This window comes from Dendrobates tinctorius, unplaced genomic scaffold (assembly GCF_039654945.1).
Source record: "Dendrobates tinctorius isolate UK_male_01 unplaced genomic scaffold, ASM3965494v1 ptg000086l, whole genome shotgun sequence".
NCBI classification, from domain to species: Eukaryota; Metazoa; Chordata; class Amphibia; order Anura; family Dendrobatidae; genus Dendrobates; species Dendrobates tinctorius.
Window position 1 is genome coordinate 9,255,479 of NW_027361754.1, and position 22,460 is coordinate 9,277,938.

Here is a 22,460-nt window from a genome sequence, read left to right on the forward strand (position 1 = left end):
AGGCAGCAGGAAGCCAGCTGTCAATCAACATGACATCCATCAAGCCCTGTCAACAGAGTGGAAGAGAAGCCACTCCTCTGTCGATGTGATGTTATTAGAAGCCACTGAATCGCCGACAGAGATCGGCGCCAGGCACACCGTCAGGTAATTCCTCTTACTGCTTAGGCCCATAGTATAAAGAAAAATTGTAACATCTTTAATAAAATCACATGATTATGGGTTTCCATGTGCCATCTGCACTAATTGTCTATATGAATGCTAATCGGTGGTCGTTTACTATCCTATTTAGGGCAGCCAACTGCACGTCTGCACAAACAGAAAGATCGCTAACACGACTGTTCTTTGCACGTAGAATATAATTGTTCTCTGCAACACATCGTCTTGTTTATACAGGAAGATGTGCTGCCGAGAACAATGATTTTTCAGCCAGCTTAAAAATTACTGTAGAAGACGAGTGTGTGTTTTTCTTATTTGCTGGGAGATTTCTGAGCTGATTAGTTGGCCTGATCACTTGTACTGCAGATCACTTGTACTGCAGCTTGGGCTGACAGACTCCCTGTAAGTAAACTGTAGACGTTTATGATATTTCTTCTCTTGCAGAATGACGTATCCTCCGCCGTCCTCACTCACTCTGGGTTGTCTCTGGAAGAACTGCGCATTGTAGAAGGACAGGGTCCAAATTCAGAACTGAATACTCCTATGGAAGAGGTCAACCGGCTGGCTGAGATGGGTAATGGACCTAGGGGCACAGAACCAGGGCCCTATGACCTCCTGCTCAGCCCATCTCTTATAACCTCTTATAACCCTGCAGATATGAAATCCGGCAGTCTTCTGGATGGCAAGATGATGATGGAAGGGTTTTCTGAAGATGTAGGAGAACATCTGAAGATCGGCAGTGTCTTTACTTTCCGGGTCACCGTGCTACAAGCAAGTGGCATCCCGCAAGAATACGCCGACATCTTCTGCCAGTTCAAGTGAGTTACCATACAATCATCGGTGTAAGCAAAAATGGAGTCCATTGTGCCTACAAACCTGAAAATGGCCTGCACCCCAGTAATATTCCCCTCTGTTCGAGTGATCATTTGTTTCTTGTGGTTCACTGTCGGCCGCTGATTCTGAGTGTTTTGCAGTTTTTTACATCGGCACGATGAGGCCTTTTCCACAGAACCTCTTAAAAACAACGGTCGTGGGAACCCGCTGGGCTTCTACCATGTACAGAATGTAAGTGGTCGGCGACCAGGAATGTGACTCGCCATACTGGAGGCCATGGAATAAAGAATGCCTCTCTACATATTTCTTCACAGATTGCAGTCGAGGTTACTGAGTCCTTCATAGAATATATCAAATCCAACCCTATTGTGTTTGAAGTGTTCGGACATTATCAGCAACACCCGCTCCACTCCCATGGTCAGGACCTCAGGTGGGGTAGTGTGCATGTATGCATATACTATAGTACTTGTCTCATGGGATGGGTCATATCGAATTCCTTTCCTTACAGTCCAGTTCAGCCTTCCCGTCGTCATTTTCCCCCTCCGATGCCCCTCTCTAAACCTGGTGAGTAATTGCCATATAGCATAAGATATAGGATGATTCAGGAACTCTAGAGGGACCCTTGCATACCCTAAATTCTGTTACTTTGCCCCGCACTAATGATTGCTGCGCTGCATGCTTTTCATACGTTTAACCTCTCATTTTTCATTCATTTTTCTTGCTGCATGATGACTATATCTTTCGTTCCTCGGTTTTATCCCTTGGCCTTGCATTTCCTTTGCTTTTTCTCCTCCTTTTCTCCTCATTTGCATCATTGAATTGTCCCTGGTAGCTGGAGAGAGGAAGATAAATTTGGTCAGGTACCTAATGTCCAGCTATGTGAGTGTGCCAGTGTTGGATACGCTATCTGAGCACGCTCATGCACTCTCTGCAACGCTCCAAGACAGGGCCGAGCAGCTGCCGTCATGTCTCTCCCTGCCAATACCCATCTGCCTGCCGGAGAGGGCTCCCAAGAGAGATGGTTAGTAGTGGAGGTCTTGATGATGTAACCGTGCAGCGCCCACGTCCTGTAGGTTGTCTCCATAGATGTGTTTTTTTTCCAGTGTTTTTAACTCATTCTCTGCATTTGCATTACAGTTCCAGCCACCAAACTAAACCCTCTAAGCAAGCCAACCCTTGGACAGAGCGTCAGCAAATACGACCTGTTGGTTTGGTTTGAGATCAGTGAATTGGAGCCTACAGGAGAGTAAGTGAGAGGATGAGAATGCAAATTGTACCTATCGTCCATATTCGGGGGAGTGACCTTCATGTGTGACTTTTCTCCAGGTACATCCCAGCTGTTGTGGATCACTCCGGAGGTCTGTGCTGTCAGAGAAACTTCCTTCTACACCAGGTATGTCAGATCAAGAGAGATTGGGCTCTAATGTGAAGATTTACCACGTGTACTGGGGAAGCTCCCGGCAGGTTTATAGGGCCCCATTCACCAGGAGGAGGCCAATTTTTTTTTCTAATTTTTTGACCATGTGATTCCATATAGAAGAACATAGGCAACCATCACCTAGGTCTCTCCCAAGTCCAATTTGTGTTGGAGATGTGGCATTCACAAAGGGAACTTATCACATATATTCATATATTTTGGTCCTGCCCCAATATACAACCTTTCTGGACAGATGTTAACAAGACTTTAAGAGACTTTGGTCTAGTGACACATGAACTGAAACCTGCTGAAGTCCTTTTCTCCTGTCCATCCAGACACTTTAAAACAAGAAACCATGACCTTTTAGGGTGGTTGATATGCTCAGCCAAACACCTAATCCCTATTCATTGGAAGCAGTCAACTCCTCCAACCCACTCCCGAGTGGCTACCTAAGGCTGGGGTCACACGCGAGTGTGATGTGAGAAACTCCCGCATCAATACCGGGCACTGCCGCCGGCACTCGGACCGGAGTGTGCGGCTGCATGTATTTCTGTGCAAGTCCTGAGTGGCGGCGGCAGTGCCACGTATTGATGCGAGAGACTCGCGCGAGTTTCTCGTAAAGTGTGACCCCGGCCTAAGACTCAAATGATCTATCGACTGGAGGAATTATCTAGTTGAGAATTGCATTCACACTCACTTGTCATAAATACTTGGTCACCATGGATTGAGAGATTTGGAGCAGGGTCTACAGGTCATACACCATCCATCCTTCCAAACCTCGTTCTCCTTCCTCTACTCAGACACCTTAACGTAATTAAAAGTGTTGAGGTAGCTATTCAGGGAGTGCTAAATTAACCCTTCACGGTTGATCCAGTGATTTCCAAATTAGTTCATAGGGCGTTGCTAGCAACTGGGAATGACCACACGGAGATGGGGGTCTCTGTACGGGAGGATCGAGACAGATCACTAGTCCCCTTTATTTTAGTCACTTCTTTTATAATCTTTTGCTTAATTATGCAAAGTTCTCAACTACCTATAGCATCATTTCACTTTATAAGCCAATAATATTGCAAGAAAACCGGAAACTACATATATGTCCCTATCCAAATAGAAAGTAGTATAATGGCATATTCTTCAGAGTTTTACACCCCCGCCTCCCTTATCTTGCAACTGATGGGAACAGTCTGGTTTCATGACACTTTGAACTTTTACCTAATTACAAAATTTATCTTACAGCAACAAAAACGGAGAAACGAAACCTTCAGGAAAAATGGAGAAGTGAAACTTCAGCTCTGATTTTAGTATTAACCCTTCACATTCCCCCCTAGATAAATTTTGTTAACACATATGCAGCATCAGAGGTGCTATCCCAAGCCATAAGCTCGAGGGGTACTGGTCTTCACATGACTGATGCCATGTTATCAGTCATGGCTGTCGCAGCGCACCCGTCCCACCTGTATACTACAATTTACGAATAACAATTTTTGATAACGGTGGTGAAGATCTTTTGTAGGTAGCCATGTGCTTGGCTTCAACATCTTCATCAAGTATCCTTTTGAGATCGGTGCAGAGAAAAGCAGGGGCAACGACACCTTTGGTATCATCATTAGCTGTCTTAGTGCAGAATTTCCTAATACATACAGGAATACACCAAAGAACAAGCTTTGTAAGATCCCAGCTATCCAGCCCCCAATTCCCTTAAACCAATTGGCTGGATTGAGAAAGGAGAAGGTGTCTGACCACCAACTGTCCTTATTACGATCATTGTCTTTATTGTATTGATCTCTGAGTCTTTGAATATCTTCTAACTTTTAACTTCTACCAATAATAATATGGAAAATGCGGAAAACCAAAACATTATGCCCCCTTTATTTGCTATTGGCTTGTTGGGTGATGAGGAGGACTTGATAGGGACCGTCATTGAAGGGTTCTAGTCCGTGCTTCCTGACATGCCTTTTCACGACTACCAAATCACCAGGCTTCAGGTTATAACAGGTATCGGTTTCTGCTGAATCTGGAAAAGAAGAGAAAACTAGAACATGGGTGTTAGCAAGATTTTTACTAAGCTGAATAACATATTGAACAGCACGGTCAGTTTCTTCTGATAACTGCTGAGGCTGGAAATTTGCAACTGGGGGCCTAGTACCAAACAATATCTCATATGGGGACAGGCCATGTTTTGCAATAGGGGTAGTACGAATGTGGTATAGTACAATGGGTAGGAGCTCTGGCCATGGAGCCGTAGTCTGCTGCATCATTTTGGTCAATTATCCCCTCAGTGTGCCGTTCAGCCTCTCAACTTTCCCACTGGATTGTGGGTGGTACGGAGTATGGAGGGCTACAGTGGATCCAAGCATTGTCAGAACTTCCTGGTACACATGAGAAGAAAAGGCCGGACCTTGATCACTTTCAACAACTTCTGGAACCCCATATCTGCATATAACTTCCATCACAAGTTTCTTCGCTGTGGTCTTTGCAGTCATGTTGGTAACAGGGAATGCTTCCGGCCAACTGGAGAAACGGGGCCCAGTAGAATTTTTGCACCAGTGCGAGGGCCTGATTCTTTCCTCGATGTGTATTCCCATGTGCCCATGTGGCAGTAGCAGGGTACATCTGCTTAGGGAGACACACGAGTTTGTCCTTTTTCCAGAGACCATTATCCATACGTGCCCCATCAGTCTTCCATTGCTTCACCTCTTCCTTTGGAGACATTCTCTGCATCGTCATTAAGCGGTCTCGCAGGGTCCGACAGAAAACTTCAGTCTGTTGTAGATCTTCAGGTTCTTGTAGGGTCAATGCTTCTTGTAACTGTTTACGCTGAGAGCGTGTGGTCACCATAGCTAGTATGGTTGGTTCAACGGGTAAGAGAGCGGCGGCTTTTGCTTGCATATCCGCAAATGTGTTGCCAACAGTCTATGGACTGGTCCTAGGACCGTGCGCCTTAACTTTGATAATAGCCACCTGAGTAGGTAATTTGATCGAGTCCATGAGGGTTTTAACAGCTTCAGCATTTTTCACTGGGGTTCCAGCAGTAGTAATAAACCCTCGATTGGCCCATAGAGCCCGAAAATCGTGAGCAATACCAAATGCATACCGTGAGTCCGTGTATATATTAGCCCGTCTGTTCTTGGCCAAAGTACATGCAGTAGACAGAGCCTGGAGTTCTTCTTGTGCTGACTGTGAGGGCGGGAGTGCAGCTGCGTGCACTACAGTGTCCTCTGTGGTAACAGCATATCCCGTGTGGTATCTACCAAACTCGTCAGCATATCTTGAACCATCCGTGTATAACACCAGATCAGGATTTGGGAGTGGATTCTCACTGACATTTGGTGGAGTAGCTGTTTCTTCAGTCAGAAGTTGGGAACAATCATATTGGAGGTAATCCTCATCACTGCCATCTTTCCTTATAGTTCATTATACCGTCTTTTAAGGCATTGTAAATGGGTTGCATTATGCGGGATGCATCCGGTATCCACTGACAACAATAAGTGCATAGTCCAAGAAAACGCTGGAGTTCAGTTTCATCTAGTTTCATCTTTTGGGAAAGGAAGGGAGCTGACAGCTATTTTTCTTTCTTCTGCGAGGTGTCTGGCACCCTGAAGGAGACAGTGACCCAAGAATATCACTTGACCAAGGCAGAACTGAAGTCTCGAGGCCGAAACCCAACAGTTCAGTGCTGCCAGATGCTTGAGGAGGCTAACAATGGCAGCAATGGCAAAAGACACTCGCTCATATTTTTTATTTTTTTTGCAAACTGGTTGGGACTGTTTTGGGCCCCTTGTGGCATCTGTGGGAAAGGCATGAAAAATACAAATTTCCTCACTGTCTTCATCTACATAGGGATTATATAACGTAAGAGCCATCGGACCATCATCTTGGAATTGTATTCTGGAGCTGAACTGTGATAATAAATCTGCCCCTAGTAAATTTACTGGACATGTGAGAGAGATTACAAACGGAATAGTAACCTCGGGGAAGGGTTTTATGGGGTTTATAAAAATATATTAATTGGGTCTGCCATCTACTCCGATTAAGACAGCGGCCTGTATGACAATCTCTCTGAAAGTGTCCAAATCGGGCACAGCGCCAGAATTGCTGATGAGAATTAGCAGGGAGGGGCTGAGGAGTAAGGTTCTCAGTCATAGGATTAGGAGCTGAAGTCTGAGGGGGGGCCAGAGTTTGCTGTGTGCTCGCAGCCGCGCTGGGCACGATGGTGGGGGCTGCTGCTGTTAGAGCAGGGGCGGCTGTCACAGCTGCCGCTGTTGATTTATTTTTCTGTTTCCTTGCTGCTGCAGAACGGGTTAAATTCTTCTGAAAACTTTTTATCACTTTTAATGCATTGTCCGGAGTGGAATTCTCAACGTCAGGTCTAACTGAAATTATTGCCTCTTGCAATTCGGGTCTGAGGCCGGACATCAAAGCTGCCACAAAAAGATGTGTATGGGCTTCATTATACAGTGAGAATCCCAGATCTCTAAATACTACCATAAGACGCCCATAGAACTTCTCGGCAGTCTCCCCTTTGGCCCGTGTGACATCTGTGAGAGAGATAGCTTAGTCCGCTAATTTATCTTGTGCCTAAACCTTTAAAGCATTGCAGAAATCAACACCACTCTCATAGGTTTCCCTATCTAGATTCACATTATACATTATGCCACCCTCAATAATTGGAAAATACCCCTCCCCAACTTTCACTCGAAGTATGTGTAATAGATCTCTTCGGGGAGTGGAATAAATCTCTCGATTTGCTGCCATTTGCCTGTAGAAAGTCATGGGGGAAGTCTCTGGATTGGGTAATTGATTGCAAAGGGTGTCTATTTGGGATGGGGTGAAGGGAGTATACTCATAACCTCTAGCAATATTAGACATAAAGAGAGTCACAATCACTGCTCAATCCGGGGTGTCCGTCCCTTATGAAGTACGGTTCGAGCACTGGGCCCCCAACGGGACTGCACCTCTATATGATTCCACCCATGAATCACCCCACCACGGGGACAAACCTCAGATCCTCTTTGCAGCAACAAGCACAGGAAAATCACATCAACGGTCAGTCTGAACAGTATAACTGCCAACTTACCGTGGTTGTCGTGGGGGATGATCAGTCCCAATTTTCCAGCACCAGTATCCGCTCCGAGGGTCCTTTGTCTTGTTGTCCTCCGGGGGCAGAGGCGTCCCTATTCGGGGGCCCCCAGTTGGGCGCCAAGCTGTTGAGGTAGCTATTTAGGGAGGGCTAAATTAACCCTTCACGGTTGATCCAGTGGTTTCCAAATTAGTTCATAGGGCGTTGCTAGAAACTGGGAATGACCACACCGAGACGGGGGTCTCTGTACGAGAGGATCGAGACAGATCACTAGTCCCCTTTATTTTAGTCACTTCTTTTATAATCTTTTGCTTAATTATGCAAAGTTCTCAACTACCTATAGCATCATTTCACTTTATAAGCCAATAATATTGCAAGAAAACCGGAAACTACATATATGTCCGTATCCAAATAGAAAGTAGTATAATGGCATATTCTTCAGAGTTTTACACCCCCACCTCCCTTATCTTGCACCTGATGGGAACAGTCTGGTTTCATGACAGTTTGAACTTTTACCTAATTACAAAATTTATCTTACAGCAACAAAACGGAGAAACAAAACCTTCAGGAAAAATGGAGAAGTGAAACTTCAGCTCTAATTTTAGTATTAACCCTTCACAAAAGTTCCTCCCACAACAATCTCCTTCACAACCTCTCTTCAGCCCTCTTCCTCCATTTATTGTTACCCCTAATTGGTTTCCTATCCCCCCTCATAAAGAGTGTGAAATGTTATTCCTCTCTTACCACATTTTTAAAGTCTCTTTAAATTAACCTTGCATACCTCTATATTTTTGTACCTATACAATTTGTTGTTGTTGATCTAGTTTGATTGTATGTAAATTAATGTTTAATATATAAAGAATTACAAAAAAAAACATAGGCAATATTATTTTCACAAGTTCTTTACAATGATTAATGCAAAATAGTCCTTCAGATGCAACTGGATTTTAGCATCTGCTGTTCAACTGCAAAACGTGGATACCCCACAGTAGAGTTAAGCAACAAGATTTGCAGAACCCCATCCATTTCCTGAATCGGTAGTCCATGGTCTCTTGACCACATTCCTGTGAACCACCTCCTAGTTGCTGGGATCCCTGCCGCCTCTGGTGATTAGGTGATTAATAGGCCTGGCATAGCGCCGTCATTGCAGTCTGATGCACACATGTAAGTGCGTCCCGGGCCTAATAATCAGAGAAACCCTGTGGTTGCCTGCAGGTAGGAGGACATACTTGGGGCTCTGGTGCTCAACTCTACCCCTTGGTTCAAGTGAACTGGACTGAAGGTGGCTATTCACATTTGATAGGTCGTCGGTCCAGCAGCTGTGGATTGTCTGCAGAATGATCATTATGATGATGCAAACATACATATTTTAGTCATAGCAGCTGCTGATGTCTCGTGATTTATCATGACAGAGATATTTATTGTGACAGGGGATCCAGCGCAGAATCACGGTGACTATAATACATGAGAAAGGAAACGAGCTGCACTGGAAGGACGTGCGGGAGCTGGTGGTCGGTACGTGTCATGGCTGCTGTTGTCATCACGTGGCTGGTAGTTCACCACTAACCTGCTGTCATCTGTGCGTCCGTCTAGGGAGAGTACGTAATAACGCAGAGGTGGACGAAGCGGCTGCGGACGCGGTTCTTTCCCTCAACATAATCTCTGCCAAATACCTCAAAAATCACAGCAGCAGCAGGTAATGTCCGATACCTGAGCCCGTGAACCGGCCATTTCCAGAGGTTTATGCATTTACGGCTTTGCTGTCATTTTCCAGCTTCGGTTATATTTTGGGTTGCTCTTCATTTTTTTTTTTTTTTAATCCTCTCTGCTAATCCCTTGTCTCTCCTCCCGGGTCCCGCTTGCTTTTGTGCCCCTGACCGTCTGTGTCACTAATGGCAGCTTCTTCTTCTGTGTCTTGCAGGCTGTTTCTTGATAAGGATATGCCTAGGTATTTTCTGTTTTGCTTCTCCCTTCCCTGCACATAAAGATTCTCGGCCTCGCACAGAATACTTTATGTCCCCCACCGTCTGCACCCCTCCTGCTTCACTTCCTCCGCTCCCTGCATAGTGCTTTTATACTATTATACCTTGTAGATTTCTTACAGATTCAGACTAGAGAGTCAAAAAGAAAACTTTCTGCCAAGTTTTCTCTTGCATTTTACAGGATCTTCTGTCTGCAGCTTATATTGAAGGGTTTTGTCCATCTGTATTGATGGATATTGTCTGATAATGCTTGTGAACATAAGCACTTTTGCTATTAATTGCTTATCAAAACTTGCAGTTTTTCTTGATGTATTGAAGAGTTTTTTCTTTTGTCTTAAGCTTGTTGCCAAGTAGCCCGGCCACCGCTGCTGTCTATCTTGTAAGATGTGCTGAGGCTGATCGGGATTAGGAGGTAACCGCGAGCTCCAGTGATCCTGACCAGCTTAACAGCAAGCGTTTACATGCTTCATAGAAAAGAACTTGTAAACACTGTGCATATTCTAGCAGCAGTGGTTGGCCTCTGAGGCAGCAAGCTGTAAACAATAGAAAAATGTTTATATCTCAAGGAAAACTGAAATTGTTAATAAGCTGTAAACTGCAATAGTGTTCTTCTTTACAAGCGCTTTCCGACTATACCCATTTATGAAGAATAGAAATAGGGATTTTTGTGTACTCACCGTAAAATCTTTTTCTCTGAGCCAATCATTGGGGGACACAGACAGTGGGTGTTATGCTACTTGCCAATAGGACACCAAGTAAACCAAAAAAAAAGTTAACTCCTCCCCTGCAGTATACACCCTGTCGCTAGACGAGATTTCTCCAATTTGGTGAAAAGAGCAGTAGGAGCAAAAACAGTCAACAATAACCGTAACTATGTAAAAACCTAAGAATTCTACAGTGAGCCAATAGGCTAAACAGGGTGGGTGCTGTGTCCCCCAATGATTGGCTCGGAGAAAAGGATTTTACGGTGACTACACAAAAAACCCTATTTCTCCTACGCCTCATTGGGGACACAGACAGTGGGACGTCCTCATGCAGTCCCTGTGAGGGGAGCATACATCTGCTAATACCCCATGTACCACTGACTTAACACTGTGGTACTGCCGATTGCAGGATGCGTCTGCTGAGAGCTGCATCCGCAGAGGCCTGAGAATGAATTTGGTAATGTTTTGTAAAAGTATGCAGACTGGACCAAGTCGCAGCCTTGCAGACCTGTTCTGTCGAGGCCTGGTGCCGAATGGCCCAAGAGGCGCCCACTGAATGGGTAGAGTGCGCCTTAATCCCTATTGGGACTGGTGCGTTCTTGACACGGTAGGAATCTTAAATCGCCAAGCGAATCCACCTGGCTAGCGTTGCTTTTGAAGCGGCTAGACCCTTCCTATGCCCCTCTGGAAGTATGAACAGGGCATCTGACTTGAGGAAGGGAGCCATCCGTGAGATGTACCGTCTCAGAGCCGTAACCACATCCAGGGTGTGGAGGGCCTTCTCAATGCAATGGACTGGTGCCGGACAAAAGGAAGGCAAAACAATTTCCTCATTGAGATGGAAAGAGGATACGACTTTGGGCAGGAAGGACGGGGACGTCCTGAGAACTGCCTTGTCCTGATGAAAGTTAAGGAACGGTGGGCGGCAGGACAGGGCCGATAGCTCCGAAACTCGTCTGATTGACATAATTGCCACTAGAAAGACCACCTTCCAAGAGAGGACGGTCAGTGGCACGTCCTGCCGCAGTGCAGCGGTTCGAAAGGAGCCTCCTGTAAGGCCCCGAGACCCAGGGTAAGGTCCAATGGCCTTCTATAAGGAGGCGCCACACGGGAGTCTCCCTGAATGAACGTCTTGACCTGAATTTTGGTGGCAATTTTGAGTTGGAATAGCACTGACAAGGCCGAAATCTGGCCCTTGAGCGAGCTAAGCGCGAGGCCTGACTTTATTCCGGATTGAAGGAATTCCAATATGGCTGGAATGGAAAACACCAGAGGAGATCGACCATGATCCTTGCACCATGAAAAGAAGGTTTTCCAGGTGCGGTGATAGATGGGCATGGACTCAGGCTTGCTAGCACTAATCATGGTGGAAATCACGTCGTAAGAGAACCCAGCCTGTGCTAAATCCAGGATTCAACAGCCACGCCGTCAAAGACAGGGCCCCGGAGATCTGGTGGTAAATCGGGCCCTGAGAGAGTAGATCCATGCGATCTGGAAGTCGCCAGGGGACGTCGGCGACCAGTTGTATCTGTTCTGCGTACCATGCCCGGCGCAGCCAATCTGGCGCAACTAGGATCACTGGTACTCCCTCTGTTCTGATCTTCTTGATGACCCTCGGAAGCAAGGGAAGAGGGGGGAAGATGTACGGGAGCCAGAACCGGTGCCACGACAGAACTAGGGCGTCCGCTGCGATGGCGCATGGATCGGGCAATGAATCGAGGAACCTTGTTGTTTAGTTTTGAAGCCATGAGATCCACATCCGGAGTCCCCCAACGATGACAAATCTGCTGAAAGACTTCCGGATGAAGAGACCACTCTCCCGAGGCAAAGCCCTGGCGACTGAGAAAATCTGCCGCCCAATTCTCTACGCCCGGGATGTGCATTGCTGAGATGGGCGAAAGGTTGGTCTTGGCCCAGTGGAGGATGTGACTCACTTCGTGCATGGCCATCCTGCCTCTTCAGGGAGGACTTCAGTGTCCACCACTTGAGGGCTTGTCTGACCCGCAGGGACAGAAGGAACCGACGGTCCAGGGAGAATGGGTTCTTGTCCCAAGCTAACAGCAACGCGTGTTGTAAGGGACGGAGGTGGAACTGTGCGAATGGAACTGCTTCCATCGCTGCCACCATCTTTCCGAGAACTCATGCTCAAACGAATGGAGTGAGAAACCGGTCGGGAAAGAGTCCGTGCTGCCTGTTGTAAGGCTTGGGTCTTTTCTGGAGGGAGAATGACCAACCCGCGGGAAGTGTCCAAGATCATTCCTAAAAAGGAAATTTGCTGGGCCAGTTTTGAGAGACTTTTCGAAGTTTATCTTCCAGCACAGGTGAGAAAGTGTATTTACTGTTCTATCCAGGGATTCCTCGCAGGCTGAAAGGGACGGACCCTTGATGAGCAGGTTGACCAGATAAGGTAACACCACCACTCCCCGAGAGTGGAGAATGGCCATGACAGCCGCCATGACCTTGGTAAAGATCCTGGGGGCGGTGGCGAGTCCGAAGGGCAAGGCAACGAACTTGAATTGTTCCTCGTGAATTGCAAAACGCAGGAACTGCTGGTGTGACGGGCAGATCGGAATGTGAAGGTAAGCGTCCTTGATGTCGATGGATGCTAGGAACTCTCGGAAGCGACAACTGATCGGAGAGATTCCATTTGGAATCGCCGTACCTTGACAAACTGATTTAACAGTTTGAGATCCAGTATGGACCGCATCGTCCCTTCCTTCTTTGGAACCACAAAAAGGTTTGAATAAAAACCCCTGAACCTTTCGTGATGGGGGACCGGAATGATGACTCCGACCCTTTGCAGAGCCTGAACAGCCCGAAGGAAGGCTCTTGTCTTTTTCCTGGGGGGTGAAGACCGGAAAAAATGTGTGAGTGGGGGACGAAAATTCTATCTTGTATCCGGAGGACACCAGCTCCCTGACCCACTTGTCGTGGACGACCGCAAGCCAGGTGTGACTGAAGGAAAGTAGACGACCGCCTACTTTTTCGGTGTCCGTCGGATACCGCAACAAGTCATTGGGTAGAAGATCTATTGGGTCTGGCTCCCCTAGATCCAGATGCTCTTGGTCTGGGCTTCCAAGAGCAGTTAGGTCTGTATGAGACCTGGGAGCCTCTGTCTCCGCGCAGGGACCGACTTGATCTGGAAGGGAAAGTAGTGGAGGACCAACTGGAATTGTTGCAAAAAGGTCGAAAACGCGTCGGCTGTTGGCTCCGAAACGGCCGAACAGCCTTTTGTTGCGGAAGGAATTTACTCTTTCCCCCGGTAGTATCAGAAATGAGCTGGTCCAGTTTCTCTTCAAAAAGTCGACCAGTCTGATAGGGCAGGGAAGTCAACGATCTTTTAGATGTGGCATCCGCCCTCCAGTCGCAGAGCCATAGGGCTCTTCTAATGGAGATCGCATTAGCGGCAGTTTGAGCAGCGCAATTGGCGGCGTCTAAAGAAGCGTCCACTACAAAGTCCGCTGCGTGAGTTATCTGCCTGGTGACCCTGGTTGACTCCGGAGGAAGATTGGTGCCCAGGAAGGCAGTAATTAAGACTTCTGCCCAAGCGGCCATTGCCTTAGTGACCCAAGTCGCCGCGAAGGATGGGAAAAAGCTCCGCTCCTGCAGCTTCAAAAGTTGTGCGGGCAAGGTATTCAATTTGACAATTGGAGGGGTTTCTGACCAGTGGCGGATTATAATTAGGTCAATCTGGGCGGTAGCCCAGGGCTCAGTGGTGTGGGGGGGCCCACCAGCCCAAGGAAAATTGCCCCATTATAATCCGCCACCATAGCGCCACGCCCCCCATGTACTGACCCCTTCCTCCCCCTCCCAGACCCACCGGCCACCGCAGCGCCAGCCCCTCACTAATAAATCCCTGCTCTGTGCGCACAGGACCTGTGTTGAGGTCACAGGAGGGAGGAGTCAGGGGTTACATGATCAGGGGCCCTTCAGTGGAGGCCCCTGATCATCTGACACCTGACTCTTCCCCTCCTGTGACCTCATCACACAGCCCTCAATGTATTGTATGTGGGACTGCTGTGCTGGTTGTCATGGTGCTGGGTGAGGGAATTGTGTGGGGTCAGGAGGGGTTTACAGGGTGAATGTAGCTGCGTGTGTGTGCGAGGTGTTTGGAGCGGAGCTGCGTGTGTGTGCGAGGTGTTTGGAGCGGAGCTGCGTGTGTGTGCGAGGTGTTTGGAGCGGAGCCGCGTGTGTGCGAGGTGTACGGAGCGGAGCCGCGTGTGTGTGCGACGTGTACGGAGCGGAGCTGCATGTGTGCGAGGTGTACGGAGCGGAGCCGCGTGTGTGCGAGAGTTGTACGGAGCGGAGCCGCGTGTGTGTGTGAGGTGTATGGAATGGAGCCCTGTGTGTACAAAGTGTACAGAGCTGAGCCGTGGGTATGAGGTGTATGGAGCAAAGCCATGTGTGTACAAGGTGTACAGAGTGTGGCCACGTGTGTATAAGGTGCACGGAGCAGAGCAGCATGTGAACGAGGTTTGCAGAGTGGAGCCATGTGTGTACTGAGTGGAGCCGTGTGTGTGTGAGGTGTACGGAGCGAAGCCGTGTGTACGAGGCATACAAAGCGGAACCGTGCGTGTATGAAGTGTGCGGAGCCATGCGTGTACAAGGTGTATGATGGGGAGCATTCATACTTCCCAACCGTCCCAGATTTTGAGAGTCTGCCCCACTGCCCCGAGTGGGAGCTTACTTTTCCCACTGACACAGGAGTATACGGCGGAGCCCCGAGGAGCACTGGAAAACTCGCACGTGACATTCCATCGGAAGTGACGTGCTGGAAGCTGACCAAAGGAGATTGTGACGGAACCATGGAGGCACTTCAGGGAATGCTTCAGATCATCACCATGTCCTATGTCCTCTTCCGACAGCGCGGACAGCGGGATCGCCTTCGACTCTGGGATGTTGGCCATGTGAGTGGATCATGATATGTCCTGCACCAGGAGGCTCAGGTGGGCACTGCAAGCCGGGCTGGTATAGTATCTTTAGAGAATCTTTCTTTCCCCTCTTTCCTGGTCTTTCTTTCTTTCTTTCTCTGTTCTTTCTTTCTATCTCCCTCTCTGTTCTTTATTTCCCCTTTCTTTCTTTTTCTCTTTGTTCTTTCTTTGACCTCTTTCTTTCTTTCTTTGTTCCTCCTTTCCCCTCTTTCTCTCTCTCTCCCTCTGTTCGTTCTTTTTCTCTCTACCTCTGTTCTTTCTTTCTTTCCCCTCTTTCTTTTTTTCTCTGTTCTTTTTTCTGTCCCCTCTTTTTCTCTCTGTTCTTTCTTCCTCTCTGTTCTTTCTTACTTTCTCTCTGTTTCTCTTTCTTTCTTCTTTTTCTGTTTTCTTTTTCTCTCCTTTCTTTCTATTTTTTCTCTCTGTTCTTTCTTTTCCTCAGTACCAGCCAGTGTGCCCACAGTACCAGCCACTGTGCCCTCAGTACCAGTCAGTGTGATCAGCAGTGCTAAATGGGTGTGGTTGGGGTGTGGATATGGGTGTGACTAGTTGTGAAATGCATGTGGTCGGGCGCCTGGTAACCAATCATCATAGTGGAAGTCATCTGTTTCCATCAACTTTGTTATATGTGGGCACCTCTAGTAAGGTGGGCACGAGATGGCGGGTCTCGTCACCTCTGCCTCACACAAGTTATTATGAGGTGTACTTTATTCCTGCCACATTTCTTTCTTGGCCTACTGAGAGAAATGTTTTGACCAGTTGAAAGTTATACAACCTGAGGATTGTACGCTGCCCGTATGTATATATGTATGTATTTACTTACTCCGACCCCTATATATGTCAGACCGCCGTCCACTTTCCCATGCTCTTGTTCCAATCCTGGGGTCTTTTTTGGTCCCCCCTTGGTCCTCCATATGCTGAACATCTGGGACATGACTAACATTGCGCAATGTGCGCTTGTTCGTCACCAGATGCAGCGTCGTGTCCAGTGTGTGAGGAGACGGCGACTTGTCGGTGGCGTTAACCCCTCTGCTGACATGTTGGGCACAGCCTGTGACGAGGAGCGTCTCTTCCTGTGTATCCGGCCACAGGCTGCACATCGGAGGCTGACTCATGTGAAGTAACTTGTCTGACAGGTCATGGGTCCAGGTCAGCAGGTGATTGCAGACTATTAGCAGGTTTCGATGTTAGGTACAGGTGAGTCAGGACTAGATGTTGGGTGGAAGCCTTCCAGTATTTATAAGGCCTCATGCACACGCTGAGTATTTGGTGAGTGTTTTACTCAGTATTTGTAAGGCCTCATGGATGCGCTGAGCATTTGGTGTTTTTTACCTCAGTATTTGTGAGGCCTCGTGCACATTTGCAGAGTTTTTTTTACCTCAGTATTTAGCCCCTTCCCGCCCCTTGACGCACCATATGCGTCATGAAAACTAGTGACTTCCCGACCCCGTCACATGACCGGGGGGCCCACAGAGTCTCAACAGCCCGGGGCCCTGGCTACCCTTAATCCACCCCTGTTTCTGACTGAGGAGCCCTTAGAGACGGATAGGAGCGTTTTAGAAGCAAGATGCGATACGGGAGGGTCCACCGAAGGGGACTGTAACCAATCCTTCATTAGGTCTGAAGCAAAAGGGTATTTAGTCTCAGTAGACTTTTGCCCTGTGAACCGCTTATGTGGCCGATCCCTATGTTTCTGGACAATGTCCTTAAACTCCGGATGGCTGGCAAATAACCTGCGTACACGTTTGGTCCTCTTAAATGAGATAGCATGTGCTGGAGCGGGAATATTTTCCTCATCCAACTCCAGAATCCTGTTGACCGATTCTATAAGAGAATCAAGCGAGGTCAGTTGGAGGATTCTGAGGGGTTGATGTGTCAGATTTGAATTCAGAGTCGTGCTCGCTGCGAACAATAGGAGAGGGAGAGCGAGAGACAGAACTCGCCGGTGCTGAAGCGCAAGCGTGACTCGGGGACGCGTCATGGGTCCGCTTTCTAGCCTGACCATCCCTTGAGCGAGTACGGCCCCTGCTAGTGGTTGACGGTTCCTCGCCGTCGCCAGAGCCCGGCTTGGGTGGTAAAGACGCTTTCTGACTTAGACTCCCTCCGGGAGTCTTCTCTATGGCCTGGGTCAGTGACTCCACCGACCGTGACAGGGACGCAGCCCACTCAGGGGGCCTAAATGCAGGAAGCCCCGCAGCAGCGGTGGCGAGGGGCGTTGGAGCGCAGGCCGGGTCGCAGTCCGTGCACAACAGATTAGTCTGGGCACTGGGCAAGGCAGTCTTGCAAGTGGTACACACGGTAAAAAACGCAGTGTGCTTCTTAGCAGCCCATTTAGCCTCCTTAGATTGAGACATAGCACTCCTGAAAGGGTTAAAGGAAGAGTCTGGACTGCAGCTGCAGGGAATGTGCCGGGAAGGGGTTAAGCTTTGTTCTGAGGGCAGATGCAGCTTACCCCTGTCCTGTGCTGTGCCTCAGGGGACTAGGACAGGAGTAGAGGTATGGTACCAGGACCCGACCCCATACCTCTACTCCAGTGCTCAGGCCTGCCGTCGCTGTCCGTGCCATCCATACAGGTCTTCTCATCCTCCAGGGCTGATGTAGCAGAGCTGGAGGAGTTCTTAAAGGGGTATGCTCAATCGATCCACCCTATAGGTAGGGGGATGGAGAGCTATGGGGCTGATTCAGGGCATTCGGGAGCGCTGTAGGTAAGGTCCTCCATGCTGCGCTTGCCCTCATATCCGTCCACCGTAAGGAATCATCGTCAGAGGAATCAGCCCCGTTCGTCGCAGGAAAGTGTACGGGGAGGTATACTCCGCGTGCTTGCCTGTTGTTGGTTCGGGGGGAGAGCGGGCCGAAGAAAGGAACCGTCGCCCCCTTCACTCCGTTAATTAAAAACTAAAAATTTACAGAAAATTAAAAAAAAAAAAAAACGGTGGGGTCTGAAACCAGACCCAAGTGCCTCCTATAGACACTAAGCAAGAACTGGAGAAATCTCGTCCAGCGAGAGAGTGTATACTGCAGGGGAGGAGCTAACTTTTTTTTCTGGTTTAGTGTCCTCCTAGTGGCAAGCAGCATAACACCCACTGTCTGTGTCCCCCAATGAGGCGTAGGAGAAATAACCCTTTAAATATTAATTGGACGTGGGCTTTATAATCGTATCTCCAACTTTTTTTTCTTTGTATCTTTGACTCAATACCTCAATAACCATCCCAAATTTATGGGTCCATAGAAATGCAATGAATCGCTATGATCAAATGTACCGACATTCTTTTCCACCCAAGTATCCAAATGTGAAACCGCACCCCTAGTGGTCAGTTATCCAAAAGCCTATATGAAGCGTCTTATAGATAAGGAATGAGAAGACCTCAAATTTCCTGCAGTACCCTATCCTGCGTAGAGCCCAGTACACCACTCTGGTTGTGTCCAGGTCACTGTGTGTCCTTGTGCTTTGTGTTGGGGGGGCTTTGTGTTGGGGTCTGGGAAACACCGTTGATGCAGATAACTAATATCATTTGTTTCTCCGCGGCTCTGCAGGACGTTCTATCGCTTCGAGGCGGTCTGGGACAGTTCCCTACATAACTCTTTACTCCTGAACCGCGTAACCCCCTACGGAGAGAAGATTTTCATGACGCTGTCGGCCTATTTGGAGGTATTCATTGTCAGATCTGCTTCTCTGTGTTCTATGGCCGCATTGTGCACAATTTACAAATGCTGTATAAACTGTAATTTAATCTAACTTTGGATTCTATTCCTTACAGCTCGACCATTGCATCCAGCCGGCTGTCATTACCAAGGACGTATGCATGGTGTTTTACTCTCGTGATGCCAAGATCTCCCCTCCACGTTCCCTGCGCAGTCTCTTTGGCAGTGGCTACTCCAAGTCCCCTGACTGGTAAATGCGTACATTTTTCCCATAATGGGTTAATTGGACCTAGTGTGTGGGTGATATGTGGGAATATTGGTGCACACCGCAGGGACGGATGGGAGCGCTAAATGCATAGACCTTGTATAAAGGGCAGAACTAATAGCAGTACTGGGGTGTCATCGGCTGTGTTACTCCGTACATATGATTATTGGGTCTCTTTCTGTTTCAGTAATAAAGTAACTGGAATCTATGAGCTCAGTTTGTGCAAAATGGCGGACACAGGGAGTCCAGGTAAGAGTCCGTCCGCACTTGAATTGTGCACGTCCAGCGCTTGTCTGACATAACCCACAATGTAAGCAAAAGGGCTCAGGAAAATATTTAGTTATTTCTCATCACATTTTCTCTGATTTGTTTTTAAAGGGGGTATTATTATCTCGACAGGTGATGATCTGATATATAATGATACGCTATCACCGATCGCTGGGAGTCCGACCTCGGATGCTGAGAACGAACGCTGCAGTCAGACTCCAGTGATCATACTAGAAATATGCCATCACGTACAAGCATGGGAATATTCCTGCAGCCCAAGGGTCTCAAACAGGCTATCCCTGAGGCTGCTTCTTGTGGCCTGCAAGTACTGTAGACCCCTTGATGATTGCGGCCTGGTCCAGGTGGTGCTTTATTTGATTTGAATATGCATCCTTGTACACACATTTAATTAATATGTATTGCTATGCAGAGATGAGCTTTCTGCACCGCAATACCAATGCCATCTACCGGGCCAATCAGAGGTCAGCAGCTGACATCGGCCTGGCAGTGACATCATAAGCTGCAGGGCCGGCACGCTGATGTCAGCTGCTCTGATTGGCCTGGTAGATGGCATTGGTATTGCTGTGCAGAAAGCTCCTCTCTGTGTCGCAATACATTTCAATTAAATGTGTGTACTAGGACGCACATTCAACCGAAATAAAGCACCACGTGGACCGGGCCGCGATTGTCAAGGGATCTACTGTACAAGAAGGGGACCAGGATGGTGTGTTGCGACAAGAAAGGGACCAGGATAGGATGTTACTAAAAGAAGGTTACCAGGATGGGGTGTTACTAGAAGAAGGGAACAGGATGGGGCGTTACTACAAGAAGGGGTCAGGATGGGGCGTTACTACAAGAAGAGGACAGGATGGGGCGACACTACAAGGGGACAGGATGGGGAGTTACTACAAGAAGAGGACAGGATGGGGCGACACTACAAGAAGGGGACAGGATGGGGAGTTACTACAAGAAGAGAACAGGATGACTATTACTGTATGTGTTCAATTGGGGGAAGCAAAGTTGTAAAAATGTAGAAAGATAAAGCATGAAAAAATATTTTACCACTAAAAATTCCGTTTCTCTATCGCTTCATTAGGAGACACATGAAACCATGGGTGTATGCTGCTGCCACTAGGAGGCTGACACTATGCAGAAAAAAGTTAGCTCCTCCTCCGCAGTGTACACCCTACCGACAGGAAGTAGGATGTTCAGTTTAGCTTAGTGTAGGTAGGAGGTGGACACGGGTCTTTCATTAGATCCTTATCTACCTCAATGTGCGTCGTTCCTTTTCACGTACCCGGAGGGATACAGTGTGAACAGTCACAACTGTACTCCCACAAAGAGACTTATGAGTACGGCGTGTACTGCCACCCCGTATCCTCATAAGTCTAGTCGGCATGACCCACAGCCCCTAACAGAGAAGCGTGTTAGGTGATCCGGTCCCGGCCCCCCGTCCCTCACCCACTCGCCCACCAGAGCCTGTCGGTGTTTAGAGACGCGGACGTCCAACAACGCAGTCTTTTCGGACGTCCGACATCCTTGGATGGAAAGGTACTTCTGTTTTCTCTCTCTCCCCCCAGATTCCCGGAGGAAAAAGAAGACTTAGGAAGAGGAAAGAATATTTTCCTTTATTTACTTAATCTCAGGGGTCGGAGTGTGGGGACCCCCTTTTGATCATATCCCCTAGTTCGCAGGCAGATTAGGGCACCAGGCTACCTTTCTGACGGGCTTCTAAAGCCTCCGCGCTGCTCCGGCGGACACTGGTTGTTCAGGTCTGCGTGGCTGGTAGTTATAGATACTTTCTTGGTGGCGCAGGGTTACCTGGTGTGTAATTTTCGGGGCCTCCGCGCTACCATCCCCTGCTCGGCGGCCGCGGCTTCTAAATTTAGTCCCCGGCTTCAGCATGGCCTAGTTCTGGCACTTTAGCCCCGCTCCCCTTCCCTTCACAGGCTCTCCTGCCGCCGTCTGGGGACTCCGCCTCCCTCACCTCGGGGCCTATGTTTTCCTCTGTCTCTGGTGGTTAACTCCGCCTCCTCCTGGCCGACCGTCACTCCGGCGGTTAGACAACCCCCCAGTAGCCTCCTTCAGTCGGCCTTTTCGGGTAGCGCCCTCTTCTCTCCCCCTTCAGTGGCGCGTATTCAGCGCGCACCTCACTGAGGTCACCATTTTCTGGTGTTTGTTCCCGGAAGATGGCGTTTTTCTGAAGGAAACCAAACATCTCCTGCTATAATTGTTGGTTCTGTTCAGGGGAGAAACTGGATTAAGAGGTAGGCTTCAGAACATGCATCTTCATGCCTGTATTTCTGCTCTGCAGACAGACTCCTCTAAGCATATATCCTTCCGTCCCCTAACCTTCTAACTTTATGTAGAGTCACTGACGTAATAGTACTCTAGAATTGTGTATTTTCCCTTCACCCATGACAGCACCACATGAGAGAGGGATCCGCCCCGCCAGGACAGGAACCTACTGAAATATAAGGGGCGGCACCTCTCCCCCGTTTAAGTTGGGTTCCTGTCCTGGAGCGGGATCCCAGGCTGACAGCGGCGGTGCCTGCCATGGATGAAGACATGGACCCAGGGCCGTCCCGGCGCGGGAAGAGCAGGTCAGCTTACCTGCAGCGCTGGCCGTCGGCACCTGGAAGCGCAGTCCCCGGGGTTCCTCCAGCAGGCCCCGGGTTCGTGCGGGTGCGGTAAGGCGGCCTCCATTCGGGGCGCTCCTCCGTGCCTCCCTCCCCCTGCGCGCGCGCCCGCTCGCTCCTTCTCCCTGGGACAGGGGAAGCCGGGCGCGACTTCCGGCGCCTGACGTCAGCGGCGCAGTGCAGCTTGGGTATGCGCCGGCTGACGTCACGGACGCGACGGACATGGCGCCTAGTGCGGCGCCGGCCACAAAAGAAGAAGGAAAAAAAAAAAAAGAAGAATGGCCGGCGGTCGCAGGGGGGAGGGTCAAAAGGATCGCTCACCGGGGCCTATTTAAAGGAGGCAAGGAGCAGAACGGCCGGGCTGTTACAATGGGGTCACAGCAGGAACGCTCACCGTCCCTACTGTCTCTACCCCCGTCGCAGACCTCGGCACGGAAGCACGGTAACCGTTCGAGCGGTAAGAGCAGCAGCCGTCCGAGCCATAGATCAAATGATTCCTCGAGATCGAGAGAACACAGACCACATGCTCCAGCGCAGCCTTCCAGC

General features: G+C 48.8%; 1 protein-coding gene across 1 annotated transcript in view; it reads left to right on the forward strand.

Moving 5' to 3' along the window:
- Positions 1-22,460, forward strand: part of LOC141097665 (6-phosphogluconate dehydrogenase, decarboxylating) — a 96,640-nt gene that overhangs the window by 35,658 nt on the left and 38,522 nt on the right. Inside the window, exons 21-33 of the mRNA XM_073585017.1 lie at positions 601-730; positions 812-974; positions 1,131-1,221; positions 1,305-1,420; positions 1,499-1,554; positions 2,128-2,236; positions 2,317-2,383; positions 8,918-9,002; positions 9,081-9,183; positions 9,409-9,435; positions 18,636-18,750; positions 18,860-18,993; positions 19,196-19,257. Of these exons, the coding sequence (XP_073441118.1) occupies positions 601-730; positions 812-974; positions 1,131-1,221; positions 1,305-1,420; positions 1,499-1,554; positions 2,128-2,236; positions 2,317-2,383; positions 8,918-9,002; positions 9,081-9,183; positions 9,409-9,435; positions 18,636-18,750; positions 18,860-18,993; positions 19,196-19,257 (1,258 nt within the window). The remainder of the gene's footprint in view (positions 1-600; positions 731-811; positions 975-1,130; positions 1,222-1,304; positions 1,421-1,498; positions 1,555-2,127; positions 2,237-2,316; positions 2,384-8,917; positions 9,003-9,080; positions 9,184-9,408; positions 9,436-18,635; positions 18,751-18,859; positions 18,994-19,195; positions 19,258-22,460) is intronic.